General features: G+C 39.2%; 2 protein-coding genes across 2 annotated transcripts; one reads left to right on the top strand and one right to left on the bottom strand.

The window, feature by feature from the left end:
• Positions 1 to 575: 575 nt before the first annotated feature.
• Positions 576 to 9,580, bottom strand: LOC136346461 (CD63 antigen-like). The gene is made up of 5 exons (XM_066295635.1): positions 9,357 to 9,580; positions 7,947 to 8,135; positions 3,775 to 3,945; positions 1,390 to 1,620; positions 576 to 1,338 (listed from the first exon to the last, which is right to left on the bottom strand). The coding sequence occupies exons 1-5, from the start codon at positions 9,435 to 9,437 to the stop codon at positions 1,282 to 1,284; spliced, it is 729 nt and encodes a 242-aa protein (XP_066151732.1). The 5' UTR covers positions 9,438 to 9,580; the 3' UTR covers positions 576 to 1,281.
• Positions 9,581 to 13,132: 3,552 nt separating this feature from the next.
• Positions 13,133 to 18,041, top strand: LOC136346435 (facilitated trehalose transporter Tret1-like). The gene is made up of 3 exons (XM_066295571.1): positions 13,133 to 13,520; positions 16,614 to 16,899; positions 16,954 to 18,041. The coding sequence occupies exons 1-3, from the start codon at positions 13,289 to 13,291 to the stop codon at positions 17,987 to 17,989; spliced, it is 1,554 nt and encodes a 517-aa protein (XP_066151668.1). The 5' UTR covers positions 13,133 to 13,288; the 3' UTR covers positions 17,990 to 18,041.
• The last annotated feature ends 685 nt before the right edge of the window (positions 18,042 to 18,726 follow it).

Here is an 18,726-nt window from a genome sequence, read left to right as displayed (position 1 = left end):
TCTAATAAAACACCACAGTAATAAAAGTAAACAGTTGTATTTAAGTGAGGTTAAGTTTTTTTGTTTACGTTCGAGATTATGTAGGAGAATATATCAAAGACATACGGACCTGGCGTCCAATAATTCTAAAGCCTGCTTGAACAAAAATGTTTCAAACTCACGGCATGAACAACAAACAGTTCAAATCAGGTAAGTTTTATTTACGTCACAACATGTAACGATTGAGACTCGTCTCACGTGGAATGACGAGCCGTACAAATTGAATGCGTTAAAAAAGGATAACGATATACTTGAATGTCAAAACATAATCTTACTTTTCCGCACGGTTGCCGCTTAATCTGTTAACGTTGTGGTTTAATTTAATGTTTTAAACTATTGTGTTTTTATTCATCAACGTCGATGGTAAAAATTGTCCTCTTGAAAACCAAAACGGTGCTTCTGACTACTTATTATCGGTGTCGTTATCGTTACTGCTGGCAAAGTGCCCAAGTTCTTAAACAGGTAGCTTAGACAGCCTGTGAAGTCCTTGCTATATATTAATTAAAAAAAAAAACGTGGGATCACTGCACGATATGAAGCCCGTGACGCTCTTAATAAGTCACGTGATCGTGTCTTCTGTCGCTGCCGGCTAGAGAGGATAGCAGATGTGTAATTCAAATAAGTTTATTTCTGCAATATTACAACGTTAGCATGCCATTGGATAATACCAGGACGTACCCATTTGTGAAAAAATACAGCAAAATGAAAATAAAATGTCACTTTGAATTTTGGAAATCTTGTACAACTCACGGAAGAATGTGTGCCGAGGATTTGGGCGTTACCTTAAACACTTTACCCTTTCGAGACCTAGGCTCTTGGTATCTAGTTCAGTGAACAACGATATCCACCTTTTGAGAGTTGTAGAGTTGAAAATCGCTGAAAAAATTAAAAATTTAACTACTGTTAAAAATCCACATTGTTCTTTAGGTCCTTATCAAGTAAAATGAGTGCTGCCACAAAATATTTAACAGAATGTGAGTACCGAGTACTAATACTTAGGGATGGTTCGCGGTGAATCAGTATTCATACAAATAGCACATTATCCTCTAACAACTATCAATGCACCTATTAAAATTGTCATATTTTAATAATCAAGTAGTTCCAGTTACAACTAAAACTATTTTCTAAAAGTGCCCTTTTTAGAAAATCTATTCTTCTATATGTAAGTGCGACACAACACTTTCTAGTCGTCTTCTAGTGAACACCTCTTGCCCTACTAAACTCCGATCTCCGTGCAACTGCTCAGTTTCTCTTCTTGATCGCTGTCGCCAACCAACAAGCTAATACTATCCCAATGACCTATATAAGAAAAAAATATTTCAACCTCCATCGCAACCCTCACTCGCCTACCTCAATAAATGCAATTCCAATTCCCACTCCAATCAACACTTTGGAAGCATTTTGGGTTTTCATCTCGATCACATCGAAACATCCCGTAGAATGTAAAATCTCTTCCCCGGTTCGGGCATTCTGGCAATGTTGAGGGGTTGGATCGGGCGCCCCTTCACGTACAGGCTGGCAGCAGGACAAAGGTCGATTGTTGTCCCAATCGGTAGGTCTGTCGACACCACAACAGTGTAACTGGAAATGTTTGTTGAAATGTTTAGAGAAAAACTGGAATTTGAAGTTTTTGGAAAGAATTTTATTTATTCAACTATGTCAGTTTTATCCCCTTCAAAAGAGTCCCCGTTCGATAAGATACAGGTGTGCCAGAGCTTCTTCCGATCCCCGAAACATTTCTGGAGCTCAAACTTTGGAATGCTGTTTAGCTCTTTCAGCGACGCGCATTCGATCTCTTCTGTGCTAGCAAAACGACCATCTTTTAAATTGACACTTATTTTCGGAAACAAAAATAAGTGACAGGGAGCCGTGTCTGGTGAATATGGAGGTTGTGGTATCATTACTATATTGTTTTTGCTTGAAAATTGGCGAGCAAGCAATGAAGTGTGAGCGGGTCCATTATCATGGCGCAAAAAATTAAATACTTCACGCAAACGACGTGAACTTTTAGGTAATATTCTTTGTTCTTGAACACAATTATCGAAATATCGCATAAATAGAATTGGTACAGCTCAGAAAATTACAAAATTCCTGATATTTTTTGAACGCACCTCGTATTACGGATACTGCATGGTGACGTTAATGACAATTATTTGTTAGACTTGAGCCCAAGGAGAAAATTAGACAGATCATGACGTTGAAATTGACAAGGCCACCGGCCCTTTAAACGCGCTTTCGATCTTATCTAGTTATCTCACAGAACGATTAGAGCCGATAGATAGTACCGTAGAGCCTAGTTCGGGGTATTTGAGTGTTAAAATTCGTTAGTTTCATAGATTCTATTAAAAAACCTTTCCTTAATCATTTTTTACTTTTTCCCGTTTTTAGATATGTTTGATTTTCAACGCTGAGAAATTTCAATCAAATCATGGTTTCCTGCCAGACGAATCAACAGCAGCGACCAAATAATACTAATGGATAAAGAATGGAGTAAATTATCATTATCAATAATATCTAATCGCTCTCAAAATTAAAATTCTGGATTCACGTAATCCGGGATTTTGAATCGGGCTCATAGATCCAGAATTCTGACCAGGAAGAAGTTCCACGATTCTGTAAGATCATGGAATTGTCCTGTAAAGTACCACTTGAGCTCGGGTCCGACGTATTCTTGCTCGCCTGCCCACTGTATCTTCCTGGTACCACTCGGGCTGTTCCAAAATTATTCGAGTTGCGCTCACGTGAGTTTGATGCGAACAAGTCTCGTTAGCGGAAGTAAAGCATACATTCGATAAGCTGAATCATATCTGGATAAATCTGAACTCTTGTAGTATCGCATCCGATTATTTGCTATGTCATTTGGCGTTTATTCATTTACGCACTCGCTGCGTCGTCGTTAATAAACCAGATTAATAAATCCAAATCCGCCACGCCACGAGACCCTCGTAGGTGCGAATTCTCAATCGTAGTATGACCCACCACTGCCTAGAGAATTGACCAAACTACTTTAAAAAAATACGAGTAAACTGAACGTATATGCTAATGACCTAACTATTAAGTTCCTGCTAATAAAGGTGAATCACCACTTCGTTGGAAGTACCGCCGAGTTGCAGAGAATTATAAAATTATTAAAATAAAGAATGACCTTTAAATACCTAACTGAGGTCAATTGAATGTGACGCCATAAGACTGGACGCATAAGAACGAAGAGAGGTGTTTTTACGAATTTGCCCAATTAAATCTAATAACACGCTCGAAGGAGACTGTCCATATGGAAGGCCTTTGTTCACTCACTGGTGATTAACATCATTGTTTTAGCTAAGAAAATATATTGTTTTACCGGATAGAAGCAATTTAGCAGGTTTAGATGATATGCTGGTATGTGAACGTATAGGAAAGTTCGGCAGTACCCCGCCGTCCAGATAATTATCCTGCATTAGGTGCTCGACCAAATTCTTGCAGAACTGAGTTTTGAACAATTGAATTGTTCTATTTACAAATTTATGATTAATACGACTTCAGGTTTGTTACCCCCACTAATTTTTCTCTCAAGAAGGTTTTGACCTGGGCAATATTAACCAGACGAAAATGTCTATTTTTAAGTGTTTCACAGCTTTGTTGGCAAAATCTTGCATTAATCGCGTCCAGAACAGGCTAATATTGCATGATCAGGGGCAATTTGTGGTATTCCATAAAAACTAAATGGGGCTTTACAGAAATTAATCCATAAGTTACCTTCATTTGCAAATTATCCCAGGCAATTTTATCAGATTCGCTGGTTTGGTATCGATTCATGGATTCGCGCATTAAATTCTTCAGCTCCTCGTGGACATCGTTCTTGTAAACTGCGGCTGCGATGCCCACTGCCAGTTCGATAATAAAGATTATCGACAGGCACACGGCAAACTGGAAAGATAGCCATTTAATTAGTTCAGGAAAAGTCAAATTAGTTCCGGGTATTGATCATTTTCCGGCTTTTATCGGAAAATCTTTTGGGTTCAAGGGGTATTACGGGGAACATGTTTTCATTAGCCTTAATGACTATGTCAATCTCCTCAAATTACTATAGTCTGTACATGGTACCTTTTTTGCTGCTATGCAAGTGGAGTTTTAGCGAGTGCAAGCGAGAGGCAATTAGGCGATTGATAACTGTGAGAGAGACAGGCTACCGTTTCCCTTTCCGCCGTCGACGATCGGCCAGCGCCGTTGACTTGCGCCTTAATCCGAGGACGGATCGTGTCATAAAAATGGCTCGTTTCTCAATTGATGAGTTCAGAAACTTTCATTTCTATCATGGTATTTGCAGTAATGAAGCTACATTAATGTTTATCATAGAATTTGTTCTAGAGTGACGCGTTCGAATTTGCATGTCCATTGCATTGCATTCCAAAATCACGCAAAACTACATTCAACCTTAAACGAAGGCTCATTGCTCGCGTGTCTCCGACATTAGCCGATCGTTGAGAATGGAAGGGGTAGCTTGTCTCTCTCGCACTTATCAATCGCTTAATTGCCTTTCACTCGCACTCATTAAAACGCCTTGTCCACAGTAGCGAAAAAAGTACTGCATACAAAGGACCTAAATACTTTATGCGTTTATATTGTGGAAAAAACAAGGGTCCAAATAGGGACATTTTGCTATAGCGCAATCAATTTTCACTGCATGTAACGTGTCCACCGTTGCATTAATCTACGTATTGCATCTTACTATTATGGTTCAGCTGTATCTAGGCTAATTACCATATTCATGTCCTGCGTATGGTTGGTCATCCGGTAACAGTCCAGATTTAGGCAAAGCTATTAATTATACTAAAGTACTACGCGAAAATTTCTGGGTTTTCGTCAAAAAAGCGTGATGAAACAAAATACTTTCTGGTTTAAGGACAGCTCTTACGCAGGGCGTCCTTTAAACGTGCGGCAAAATTCGGGGGGCTATTTTCTGAGCTATTCTAAGAACATTTCGTCCTTTAGCGACTGTCAAAAAGCCGTTTGATTCCGAAGGGACTGGGCGAAAAAAATGTCGACAATAGCGATATTTTATTGGCAAATGTGACATCTGTAGCTTCTTAATCTACAATAACTGCGGAAAATGACTACCTCGAGTGAAATAGTCGTTGTGAGGTCTACCTAGACCTATCCATTAATTGAGAAATCCGCTTCGACAGTAAAAAAAGAATCAGCGCCAGTCCCTGGATCTTTCTTTGTCGTGTCCAACAGAGCGTGATCCACTTTAACATTCTTTCAGCCGTTGGTCTTCCACTTCGTTCCAATGTGCCTGTTTTGCGAAGACGTCGGTGAATACTTTGGAAGGTTTGTGGAGAATGTGGAAGATTTGAAAAATCGCATCATCGCTGAGTGCAACTCAATAGGAAACGACCTCAGTGTTTTTTGAGGAGTTCGGCAGTTGGCGAGGAGAAAATTAGATTCTCGTGTCCTGGCTAGGAGTAGCCATCTTCAATAGTTCTTGTAGATTGCGAAGCTTCACATCTAATACTTATTTAATGGTAAAACGTTGCTGTCGTTGAAAATTTGTCCCGCTCCAAATCTTCTGGGCAAAGAGGCTCTCCGAAAATCGTTCAAGAAAAAATATTCCTAGATTAGTCCAAGTAAAAACCCCCTGAATTTTTTTGCTATGTTTAACGAACACCCCGTATGTCATGGTGCTTTCGGATGCTCGTTCAGCTTAATGTCATGAAAATGAACTATTCACACACCTCTGTCTATGAATCAGCAATCTATACATAGTCATTAATACGCTATTTCATCATAGTTAAAACATAATTTATTATTCCTCTTAAAGAAATCTTTGAAATGGCCTTGCAGCCATGTACGGGTTCGCAACAAGAGTCGCAACACAACTACGAATATTACCGTTCCTATAACTTCCTATTTATTCACATTGTAATACCAATATGATACACACGATATTGGCAGTTCTCACTTCTCTAAGATATAAATTTTTTCTTTTCTTGTCTTGCAGTAATTTTATTCTTTTAGATAAATTGTCAATGAGTCAGCGCCGCTGTTAACATATTTTCCTGATGATTGTTAAATTGCAGTTAAAAGGTGTGTGTCGAATTTAATTTGAATTCTTTTTGTAAACAATCGTTAGTTATTCATCGATTAATACGATTTTAAATCGATGACTAACGGCCGCAAGGTGCTATTACCACCTGTAAATGGGTGAGTTCCATTGGGATTTACTTCGATAAACGTTTAAAAGGATTTTCTCCGTATGAGTGAACGCATTCGCGGACGTTCCGAGATGCGCAAAAGAAAAACGTTTTGTTCCGGCCAGCACCAACTTGCCGCTGCGCTGGTTCGCAAGTGCGCGAACTGCGCACTCAATGAATCTACTCATAATTAATCAAAGCTTCCATTCCAATTTCAGAGATCAAAGTAGAGGCAAAGTGAGACGGCAAATGGGTGCTTAACATCGCACCAGTCTTCTCAGGGCCAAGTTATGATATTACGTAAATAATGAAATATTTGTCCAAGTTTTAAGAATCTTTACATAACAAATTATTATTTATTTCTGTATTTTCATTGCAGATGTATGGGTTAATGGCTCCATTTCAGGTGTGGGTAGTCGGACTGCGCGGAGCAAATCAGGCCAAGGAGAAATCTACTATTTGTTGCGGTTGCTTTACCTTAGTAGACGTAAACAAATAACAAAAACCAAATTATTATAGCTCGGTGTATGTATATCGTAAAGGACATATTATTTTTATGAGCCCGTTAAAAAAAATTCAATTAGGGAAATCATGTAGGAGAGGACGCGTGACTCATCTCAGTTTTCGCATGAAGCATAAGACATATTTTGTAAGTCGTAAATGGTTATTATTGAACATCTAATGTACGGCGTCAAACTCTATTCATTTCGCATTTCTCCATTTGCATAGTGTAACAAAAATGTCTCATTTCCATAAGAAAAAAAGCTCGTTTAATGCAACAGAAAGCAATTTTCAGTTGACGCATCTAAGTAATAATTGTAGCGACAATTAAACGGTGATTCAATAAAATGATTCACCTACGGAAAACATCTAATTTCTTCCTCATTGAAGACGAAAAAAAATCAAACTGGATAAATCCTTGTCGGTTTTTCCTAAGTAATTACCACTTATAAGTCTAGACGTGCGTATTTATATATGTAGCATTACAGATAGCTAGGCCTAGCAATTTTTGAAATTTTCAATCACGAAATTATTTATTCATTTATCAGTTATAATTATTAATTTATATCCAGGAATTTTTCAGTAATGAAATTGAATATTGCCCCGTTTTGGAATTTTTGTGTATGATTGGCTGCCTATGATAAATCGCCGCATGGTCGATGAGCAAGGTGCGCGAGTGAGGGCGGCAGTATTAATAATACCTAATTAAATCACCTAACAATTCCATTGCTGTTTGTATCATGAATCACCGTAAAAAAGTTCAGTGTTTTATTGAATTAGTTTGTTAACCTGTCCACAAAAACATTACAACATTCTTGCAAGTTTTGCTCAGTTGCTTAAGTATCTTCTGTCGTATATTTCAATCTTATCGTACTTTTAACATTATTAAACGTTACTTCTGATATCACATTAGTGAGTTTAGGTACACGTTACTGCATAGATAATTGTGCGAGTATGCTAAATACCTATGCAGATATCTTGCGTATTATTACTTGGCTTTGTAAAATTTCTTGACTCAATGGTGAATAAAATGATCTTAATTAGCCCATTGATTAGCATTGATCGTTACAGACAGGGAATAAAAGGGAGCATTGATAAGCAGAAAACAAATAATCAAAATAAAGCAGATATGTGGTGATGAATATTGCGACTTTCAGGTTTAAGGAAGGATTTTTTGCTCCTCCGTTCATATACTCGTTCCTCAATGCAAGAAATGCAATACTAAATCCTTACCCCCATCAGCATATAGTATGACTCCCTAATAGCTCCATAACACCCTAAAGACGCCACAAGGAATACTATACATCCTGCCACAATTAAAACTACGGGAGGGGCCAAAACGCTGCTCTCCATGAAATGTCGAAACTCTCCGACATCTGATAGCACCAGGGCTCCCGCGATTATAATACCAATGCCAGAAATCTGGAAAAGAAAAAAAAAATTAATACCAATGTAGGTATCATTTCGGGCGTAATATTGTCACGAAGAACGAAGTTTTTTGGCCTGCAACGTCCGTAAACTAAATTTGCTGCCGTTGACAATTATATTGATGCAAATGCTCTATCTTTAAGAATGCCCATCCTTGATCTTTATATATATATATCTGAGAATTTCATCGCAGAACGAACAATACGACGAATAGAATCCGCAAATCTATTTGCAATGTAAGTGCTATACTTCGCCCCTTTGAATCAGTGTTTTTTTCAGCGTTTGGTTAGCTGTATGACCAAACGCTCATGTTTGGACCAAGCGTTATACGGCCCTGAAAGCAAATGCTCGAAAGTTGTGGGTATTACGAATTTACTGGCTATAGCAATAAACATTGATCGCATTGATAGTAGTAGAAATTTTTCCCAGGGATTTGAAATTGAACGGTTGAGAGAAACAAGTACGACATGGTCTACCAGTATAAATGTGCGAATTCTTTTCGAAAAAAATGTCCCGCTACCTTGGCTTAAATTCAACGCCTGGAACATGTGGAAGTCCCTACCAATGCTCAGTACCCAACAAAGCTGAGAAGTTCTGAGTTTTCCGCAGACAAAGAACTTCCCATACAAAGGTCGATGGGTCTTGCATTCGGTAATTAAAAGGGGTTTTTGTGTTGTTTCTTCTAGCTATAAGCAATTCTATAAACGTGCTAGCATCCATGCCTTTTACCCACGTGCGACCCCATCTGACACACATGTATCCCACGGCAAATTTCAGGGGGTGGAGAGTGGAGGGTGAAAATAAACGGTCGAGGATACACGTGGGATATAGGCGTCCAGTGTGAATGTAAGCTCGAGTGATGATTCTCGAAAAAATTGTCAAAAGTCCCATTGTCTCTGTTTAAATTCAACGCCAGGAGCAGGTAGGAACCTGACCGATATTTAACGTCTTACAAGGATATTTGTTGGGCAGGATAATGCTGATTGACGAGCTTTCGTAACCTATTACTAACAACTTTATCGGCTAAAACACCATGGCGATGTTGTTCAAGTTGTATTGGAAGCAACTGCGAATCTCTTTGCTTAGACAGAGTTTTCATCAAGTTTAATGTCCTTATTTTATAAATTCTTTAATATCGTGGAAATTACTCTTTATTACAATAAATGGCTAATCAGAAGCGCCTAAAAAAGTGAACGATATTCTTATAAAACTTACGGCGAATATCAAATTAAATCCAAAAAGCAAGTACTTGATGAGGCTCAATTCACACGTCTTCATTTTGGAATAATCTATCATTTAGTGCTCAGACTACAACTATTCTTTTCCGTGCTATCGAAACAACGGCACTTTCTCAAGCACTGGTCAGAAAAACTCCACGAAAGTTTCTATGCTAATTTGGAAGACTTGTTGGAGAAGCCGTCTTCGCAACCCCGTGCCGTAGACTTTAGAAAAGTGAAACGTATCTTCAAGCAGCAAATATCCCTGGAAGTTTTCTTTAAGAATGTTTTGCGCCTAATTTCTTAAAATATAGACACACAGTATATGCGCGATAGTGCACAGTTCCTTATGAATTATACTCTTTTTAGGCGAAAATTGTGATGTAAAATAGGATTTTATGTGGTGAATACTTTGGTTCAAACATAAGGTAGTTTCGAAAACTCTCCTGGAAAAGCTATTAACCTTTTCCGCAAAAGCGTCCATTTCCATTGGGGAGAGAGAATTTGTTGACATTATGGCGTCATGGAAACCTTGGCTGAAACTCTTTCTTTCAGCTACCACACAAACCGACAAGAACCAAAATGTCAGTGTTATTACGGTTAATTACTCTCGCTATTTTTAGGCGTTACTAAAATTGCTTGGGGATAATGGACAATTGGAAGAAAGGACGCCAGAAATTGCTCCTTACGAATTGGTTATTTTCAGACGGGATAGGAAAGTTTAAGTTAACCGAAACAGTTGGAGGTATCAAATCTTCGAAATGCAGCTATTTGCATGAAAATTTAATGATGCGTTCACCATTCAGTCCACAAAACTTGTTTATAAGGGATTGAGCGGTTTGCGTGTTTTTCGTACTTCCGACCTAAATTGTATACCATTACAGGCCCTTAATGGCATTATTAATTTTTTAGTTCTTCTTCCGCAATACCATCCAGATGATTGAGGCATAGGGATCTAATTGATGACCATCCGACGTCCCATTCATTTGCGGAGAACATTCAAATCAATACAAAAAACTTAGAAAAAATGCTGTAAAATATTTTGATCTGCTCCCCCTTAACCCTGGTCTGCGTAGAATTACTTTTTTAGGCCACCGAGAAAAGGTCACCCCAACGGTCATTTCGAGGAAGGTCGCCCGAGTGGTTACCCTGACTACTGATAATGGGGGTAAACCGCAGAAAGGTCACCCGAACAAGGCTTATAGTTATTGTTCATAAGAGAATTAAATTTATTCCATCACCTCTAAAATATTAAGGTGGACGGTGGCTTTAATTTTATTTTACATATTAATTACGAACGTGACGTATGTAAAAGCTCCGAGTTCTTTTGCTTATTGCAATTTATTAAGTTCATTGTTCATTCTAGTGATTATTATTACGAAAACTAAGGAGTTCTTTAAGAGTGGTAGAAACAAAGAGTTCACTGTTCCAATGAATTTATCCATCCATTAAACCTTTTTCTAAAATAAATTGATGTATAACCATTGGTAGCGTTGAGAGCCTTTTACTGTAGGTAGATTAAGGCAAACGTCGAGGTATTCTAAAATTTTTGCATTACCTTATTATGAATACGTTCTATCGTTAAATGAAATAACGAAAATTTCCGTCTAGTTATAGATTGCTTTTAACATGTGGCGCCATCTCGGAACCCGTCTGGTAAGCCCCAGCAGATTCCTTCTAGCCAAGCTAACACAGTAAATGGGAAAGGGACCTATCAGTAATCGGACTGTGGGGATACTTCGTTTATGTTTTTCCTTTTAATTAAGATATGAAAATTAACTCGAATTTTTATGTTTGAAATTGGAATACCACATGTCATTTGACGCTAAGAAGAAAAAAATATGATGTCATACCAGTTGATTGGTATATGCTATGGAAGGACTAGGTATCAAAGAAACTCCTTCCTAATCGAATTCCCAATAGTTCCCAATATAAAAATAAGTGTTCGGAACCTGAACTTTGAAACCGAACTCTTTTCGAACGGTTATATCCGGCACCAAACCATCACAAAAATCGAGTACCTAAATGGTGCTGTACCTCGAAAACTTGACAAGATATCAACAAGCGGTTGATACGCCGACGAGGATATCTTGTGCCCCTCTAATCGATGGATGAATTAAATTGACCGATGTATTGCTCGTTGCTAACCTGTCACTATTAACGAACCCTTTGGTAAACGTAATAATTATTAAGAAAGACAACAAATAATGTAGTCAAATGGAGTACTGTCATGCAAATAAAATTTTAGTTCTTCCGAGCAAAATCGATTGGTATTGCAAACGAGGCTCGACAAACGTAGATATATAAGTCCATGGAACGCGAAGTCGGAGTTTTTCAAAAACAATTCTCATTTAGAATTTCACACGTCATGTTCGCAATTAATAGGTGCAATAAAGGCACTATCAACCTTACCATTTCATAAGTAATCTAATAAATTTAATTCTCTTATGAATAATACCCCTAAGCGTCGAGATCCATCAAGAACAGATGTTTCTTCACCAAATTGTCCAGAATTCGCAATTTTTCTTAATAACACGTTTGTATGTGACGTACACACTTTTTGAAAAAAACTTGGAAATCTCTAGAGTTGCCTCCGGAGGAGCCAAACTTGACGAGTGAACTTGACGAGTGAACTTGACGAGTAAACTTGACGAGCGAACTTGACGATTTGAACTTAAACCAGAGGCGCGCACGTCGACACCTAAAACGCAAGAAAATCGAATTTTACTTCCAAAATTGCAATTAAAAATTTTAGATATGTGTTCACCGTGGATACCTCACTTGAGGTCGCAGAGGCTTGGAAAGGCACTTTTTCCCAACCGCCATCGGTGTTTTATAGAGCTGGTCGAGAGGATCGATTCGAGCAATTTTTTTAAGACGGTCGATCCGCGTCAGCTCCACTTACCGCGATTCAAGGTTTGAGCAGTGGCAAAAATGGGTGACGGTTTTTGAAAAAAAATCGAAATTTTCGATGTGCCGCTCATCGGTCCTATGGGCTCGTATGGAAGCTCCGCCGACCGGACAGCTCCCCTAGTCGGGGGGCTATGGAAAGGCGTTTTTTTCGACCCATTGCTTTTTCCATCTAAAAATCGCTAACCGATGTGACTTGTGGGCCACTTAATATGTAATAAATTTAATTAATTGATCTGTTCGAGAGAAATTCAAGAGTTCTAAAATATTCTCATTCTATCCTACAGCCTCTCGCCTCAGACTCGGCCCCCGTGTACCTAGGTACATGCTCCCGGGGCAAGTTCGAAAACTTCCACCAAGAATTTTTATTGAATTATTTATACACGACAACTACACATTCGCTACCTGTTTCGGAATTTTCGCAGCGAGGTAAACATCTATGTATGGAAAAGAGCTTGAGTTATGATAACTAAACTGCATTGTTATTTGCATTTAGTTTACGTTTCGCATGGTAATCCACGCGAATTTATTCCACATTTGTGATCATTTCAATGAATATGAAAGAAATTCGATGCAGCAATACCCACAAATGTGAGATCGAAGATCTCGTCCACGTTCCATTTTTTATACCTGTAGAGTTACGTGTTTACCTAGTAGAATGGCGTAACAATTGAACGAGATAACCATTTAAATAATGAACTCTAAACAAGAAGCTGAAATATCAATGTCTTTATTATTTGCCAATGGATAACACCAGTTTGTCCTAAGATTTAAGCACCCGCACACAAAATACAATAGCAATTTCCATATTGTGTTTATCTAAAGATTTATACGACCAAGGTAACAAAACCGCTGCCGTGCCGAAACCTTCCAGTTTTTTCACATGTTTTATCACTAAAGCTTGTGCCTTCACTAAACTTAAACAACACAGGAGCTGCAGGATATGCGGTGACTGGGCACTATTATCCCATTTAAAAAGCCAGTTCTCAAGACCCTGAAAGTACGTGTCTCAATTAGAAAATGCCTCAAAGCAATTTCGGAAAGCCGCTAAATGGCCAGGATGTATCCATAAGTTTGGATATCAATACAGATAAGCGGGACTTAACTGATCAAAAGGATGATACCGGAGTCGTTTATAGACCGACAACGATGGATAACCACGGTAAATGGAAGGAGAGTTTCCAGAGTTTGAAGCCAGAAAAGCAAGTGGTGTCCGATGACACGTTCTTTTTGTACAGGACTACGTTTCTTGGTAAGACTTCGTTGTATGCGTGTGTGTAACAAGTTTCGAGCGGTGGAAGAAGCCTTTTAGCCCCGTTACCTTGCTAGTGAGAAATGGCACTAAAACGGTGGTGCTCGCCGTCCCTTGGTCGTCTTACCCTCGTGTCCATTCAATCGATTTCCGGTGACGTAGTGTTTGTACTTGCTTCCAAAAACGAAGATCCTCAGTCCTTCCAACGAGGTACGGCGCAGCATTCAGAGGATTACCAATTCACTATGTTTACTGGGTAATCTCATTGTCATCGCGTTCGACCCGTATCACATCCCGCCACTGCGAAGGGATTTTGGGGCCAAACAACCGGGGCAAGGCTGTTTGGCCGAAGAGGCAAATGCCGATTTTCAAATAAAATCTTTCAACTGTATGTTCGAGGGTGATCCAGGATTCGTCATTAGTGCGTCGAAGTGTGATATCTCAACAAACAGGAGTTTTGCAAGGAAATATTTCACATAAAAAAAATTTTTGGTCATCAAAGGGCGCGTTTAAAAAAAAAATTATTATCAAATATACAGGGTGTGCCATAAAAGCGTGCTGGGACGAAACCGGATTTTTTGAAGCGCAACCCCCGATTTTGTGGCCATTTTCGGATTTGTCGTCAAATTTTAAGGGCGGCTTATGTAACAAGTTTTGTGTGAAAAATTTCCCACCTCCGAATCGCTAGGGAAAATTCGGAATTTTTCATTGCCGCAAGCCATCACAATGGTAAATGCTGTATCCTGCCCACTGCCGATTTTGCAGTTGGTCTTATAGGGCTCCAAGAGGACCTAATAAGTCGCGTTTTGACGTGTTTTAATGAAAAAAAAAAAAAAATGTTTTTCGTAACCTCCGAAGTAGACATCCGAAGTTACGTGACTTTAAACCTCAATTACTTATACAACTCAACTGAAATGCTCCAATTTTCTCAGCTGCATCGTGTTCGGAAACCAAAAATTTATAACTTCTGTTAATATAATCTTATCCCTGAATATTTCTGCTTCTAAGTCCTTAAAAGGGGCGCTTTTCCGGCCCCCAAATTTTTCAAAAGTCGCACCCGTTACGTCACCATGGGTAAATATCACGCCATTGCTCAGTGACGCCCAGTGACGTTCTGATATTTTCCATGACTATCGATGACTGCACGATTATTCTATTTTCGAACTCTCATGTTAATTTAATATTTTTTTGTTAATATTTTCTTTATAATTAGTAATTAAGCAGGTTTTTTTTTTCTAGAAAGACCGTCACAGTGGTCTAATTGAAATCGAGGACAATTTGAGAATTCGTAGTGAATACTCGATTTTCGTAAAAATCAAATAATTTCCTGTAGTTTTGCACATTTTTGGATTCCGACCACGATGCCTCCAAGTGAATTGGGGCACTCCATTTGAAATCGGCACGTTATTGAGATTTGATGTCGTGCAACTGCGGAGGCCTATTTTGCGATGACTTTTCTTAACCCTCTATCGGTCATGGCGTTAGAAAAATCTAACAATATACCAACAATGTATTACATACTTTTTCTTTTAACTGGAAATATTTCAGCTTTTGGGAGTGTCTCATAGGGGTCACCATGCAACGTATATACGGGGTGGCGAAGGTGAATCTATCTCCTTGCAGAGATTTAAGTTAGTTAAAATCCAACGGGCGACTGATAGGGTATTCCCCGAATCTCACTACGCGCCGTTTGACATATATATATATATATATGAAAAATTCCAGTGGCTTATATATTTTTGGGAACTTTTTAGTAATTTCACGTATTTTGATAAATGCACATAACTCGCGTCTTTTTCAAATCCATTCTATTATTATCATGCTGTAACATAACCCCTTCAGGACCATAACTAGTAAAATATTCCGATTTTTGTATCTTTCTTAGCGGGGTTCGTGTTTTATACATTAAAGGCGTTTATTATCGATTGTTTATTTACTATTTATCGAGTGAAAAGTGTTGAATAAATAAATTTGGTTCTGACATAATCTGAGCGCATGACAAACTTTAGAAAAAATCGAATCGCGCGACGTGGCGTGAGATCGAAAGTGTGCGGGCGAGCGATGGCGTCGGAACGAGAGGTACAATAGAGGTTTAAATTAAAATACCTCCAAATGTAGCTTATTAGATCCTCTTGGAGCCCGATTCCGAAATTCACAGCGGATAGGATACAACGTCAATTTCCGCGACACCTTCCACCAGTCAGAATGCGTGAATTTTCCCGAATAGTTCGGAAACGGGAAATTTTTGGCACAAGACCCTTTACATGAACTGACTGAAAATTTGAACATAAAAGCGAAAATGACAAAAATAGCGGGGGGCTTCGTTTAACAATGCCCAAGTTTATACGACCTCATCTTTATGGCGGACCCTGTACATTTTCAAAAAATTTGAAAACACGCACGTCTTGATGATCGAAAACTTCGACGTGAAACGTTTCCCTCTGAAACGCAGATTTACTGAGATACCGCACTTCGACGTACTAATGAGCAACCCTGTATAAGTGGAGAATTTGAGATAGCCAAAAATAACAAATTATCCATTTATTGGGTGATTGCAGTAATTCGATAATCACCTCAAAGCCTGGGACAATGTCAAAGCAGATTACGCTCTTAAGTTGATTGCACTGTTATTAACCGTTTCATACAGGGGCTTTTTTAGCATGAGCCATAGGGCCATGTATTTCGCCTTTTTTTCCAAATCAGCCAAAATTGTCTAACAGGGTGTGATTTATGAAAGTCTTTTTAGGTGGTGTTTTTTAGCTCTTACCCTCGCAGAGCTGTGTCGGATTTTTAATGAAAATTCCATTGCAACTCTAACACAAATTTTCCTGCCATTCGATCCTGAGGACTGCAACGGGGAGCTTGAATCCCTTTTCGGTTACAGTCTGCACATTTAATGGGCGCAAGTACCTAAAGCGCCCTCGTGAATAATTATCACGTCTATTAAGTGAACTTTCCCGAAGCTTATTTAAAAAAAAAGCAAGATACATTTCACTCTATGCCCATGTTAAAAAAAACACCCTGTATGCATATGCATGGCAACCTTCAGCTTGGAGCAAGAATGAGACGGAAATCATAAAGCTTCATTTCCAGGAAATTTATTGGCCTTTGCTGGAGGTATCGGCTTCTCTTGGAGCTCCCCCGTTCTCCCGAAGCTCCAAGGCACCGACACCCCTCTAAGCTCCCAGATAGATGCCTCCCAAGCCAGCTTAATTGCCTCAATTCTATGTATTGGTGCTGCTATTGGACCGTTCCTCTTTGGCTTTTCGGCGGACAAAATCGGCAGAAAGAAGACTTTAATCGCCATTTCCTTGCCAATGACTGCTGGAATGACCTTTTTAGCTTTCACCAATAAAGTAGAGATATATTATCTTGGAAGGTACATCCGTGCATTCGTTTATGTTGGAGACTTATCAGGATCGTTCCCTTGTAGGTTGCTCTATGGCATAGGCACTGGAGGCATCTTCACGGTGCTCACAATGTACACAGGAGAAATTACTTCAGACTCTAACAGAGGCAAATTCAGCTGCATACTAGGAATCTTCGTGGCGCTAGGTGTTCTGTATCCCTTCGCTATAGGAAGCTTCCTAACGGTGAAAATATTGTGCCTCTCCTGTCTCTTACCTCTCCAAATCTTCCTCATATTCTTCACTTTATATGCCCCAGATAGTCCCTCTTATCTAGTCCGAAATAGCCAATACCAAGAGGCAGAAAAGGTTTTAGTAAATTTACGTTCGATATCCTGTGAACAGGCTCAAAAGCACGTGACAGAGCTGCAGAAGATTGAAGAACATCAAAGGCACCTCAAGGGAGGGATTGTGGAGCTTTTCAGGTCAAGGGGAACGAGGAAAGCCTTTATAATCGCGACAGGCTTGTTGATCCTGCAACAGTTTTCTGGAATAAACGCAGTGACTGGATTCTTGGAAAATATCGTCATAGCTACTGGAAGCAGCATTCCACCTGAAATTGTTACGATGGCGGTGGGAATCATTCAAGTGATTACAGTTTGGGTCACTTCAGTTGTGATAGAAAAACTTGGAAGGAAATTGCTTCTCTTGGCCTCGACCCTTGGATCCGCAGTTTCAATAGTTTTACTTGGACTATATTTCTTCCTCCAGCAACACCAATTTGCAATGCTGGTCTATTTTTGGTGGTTACCAATAGCTTGTTTACTGCTGTATATTGTGAGTTTCAATTTCGGCCTTGGGTCAGTGCCGTGGACAGTCCTCAGTGAGGTTTTCCCAGATAACGTGAAATCTTCAGCCTCGGCCATAGCGTCAGCCACTTGTTTTGGCATCTCTTTCGTGGTTACCTTGGTATTCCCCATCCTCAGCGAGGCACTGGGCATGGCGCAGTTGTTTTGGGTGTTTGGGGGTTGTTGCGTCTTGGGGGCGATTTTCATCCAGTTAGTGATGATCGAGACCAAAGGCAAGAATGTGACTGAGATTCAAGAGATTCTTAGCAAATAAGAGAGTTTTTTGTAGATATTATAAATTATAAGTTCGTTTTAAGGTTCGTGTTTGTTTTTTTTATTTTTATTTCCGAGTTGAAAGTGAGTTCCTTATCGCTTATTTAAAGTCATTAGGGCGATGGAAAATTTCGATTGCAGACGCAGCTCGTTCAGCATTAAAAATTGCCAATTATATTCTCAACAACTTTGTTTTGTTTCGCATGCTCTTCGTGGTAATTGCAAAGCAGATTTGTTCTTTGCATTCTTGGCACATCACGAATCATCCAGTTAATTAATGCGCAACCACCATTTTCAGGATCTAAAAGGTCCGGTGCCCCGATGAGGTCTTTGCTAGAAAAAGCCAATTTGAAGCGTCGGACGCAAAATCGGTCAATAAATTCAAATAATTAACAACACGCATATCCAGTGAGAAAATTTTGCCTTTGTAACCCAAAAAAACCATTAATATCTGACCAGTCCAGAGAATGTAATGGTTCAAGTTCGCAACACGCTTCCGAGCGAATCGATGAAGGACAACTTCTGTAACTCTTGTTTAAGGCTGCTGTGTAACCGAAACGATTTCAGCCTTTAATTCATTAATTAAGAACCAATTAATTGGGACCAAAAACGATTAAAAGCACTGAAAACTAAGCACCGCGAACTACGTTTGCCTACGTCACAGACGTACGATAGTCCTACCACTGTGAGCCGCCAACCTTAAGACACAAACCCATGCAAATGAATAATGCTTGAAAA

This window comes from Euwallacea fornicatus, chromosome 23, assembly GCF_040115645.1.
Source record: "Euwallacea fornicatus isolate EFF26 chromosome 23, ASM4011564v1, whole genome shotgun sequence".
In the NCBI taxonomy this organism is placed as follows: Eukaryota; Metazoa; Arthropoda; class Insecta; order Coleoptera; family Curculionidae; genus Euwallacea; species Euwallacea fornicatus.
Note: the sequence above shows the minus strand (reverse complement) of the source record. Positions and strands in the feature narration are given on the sequence as shown.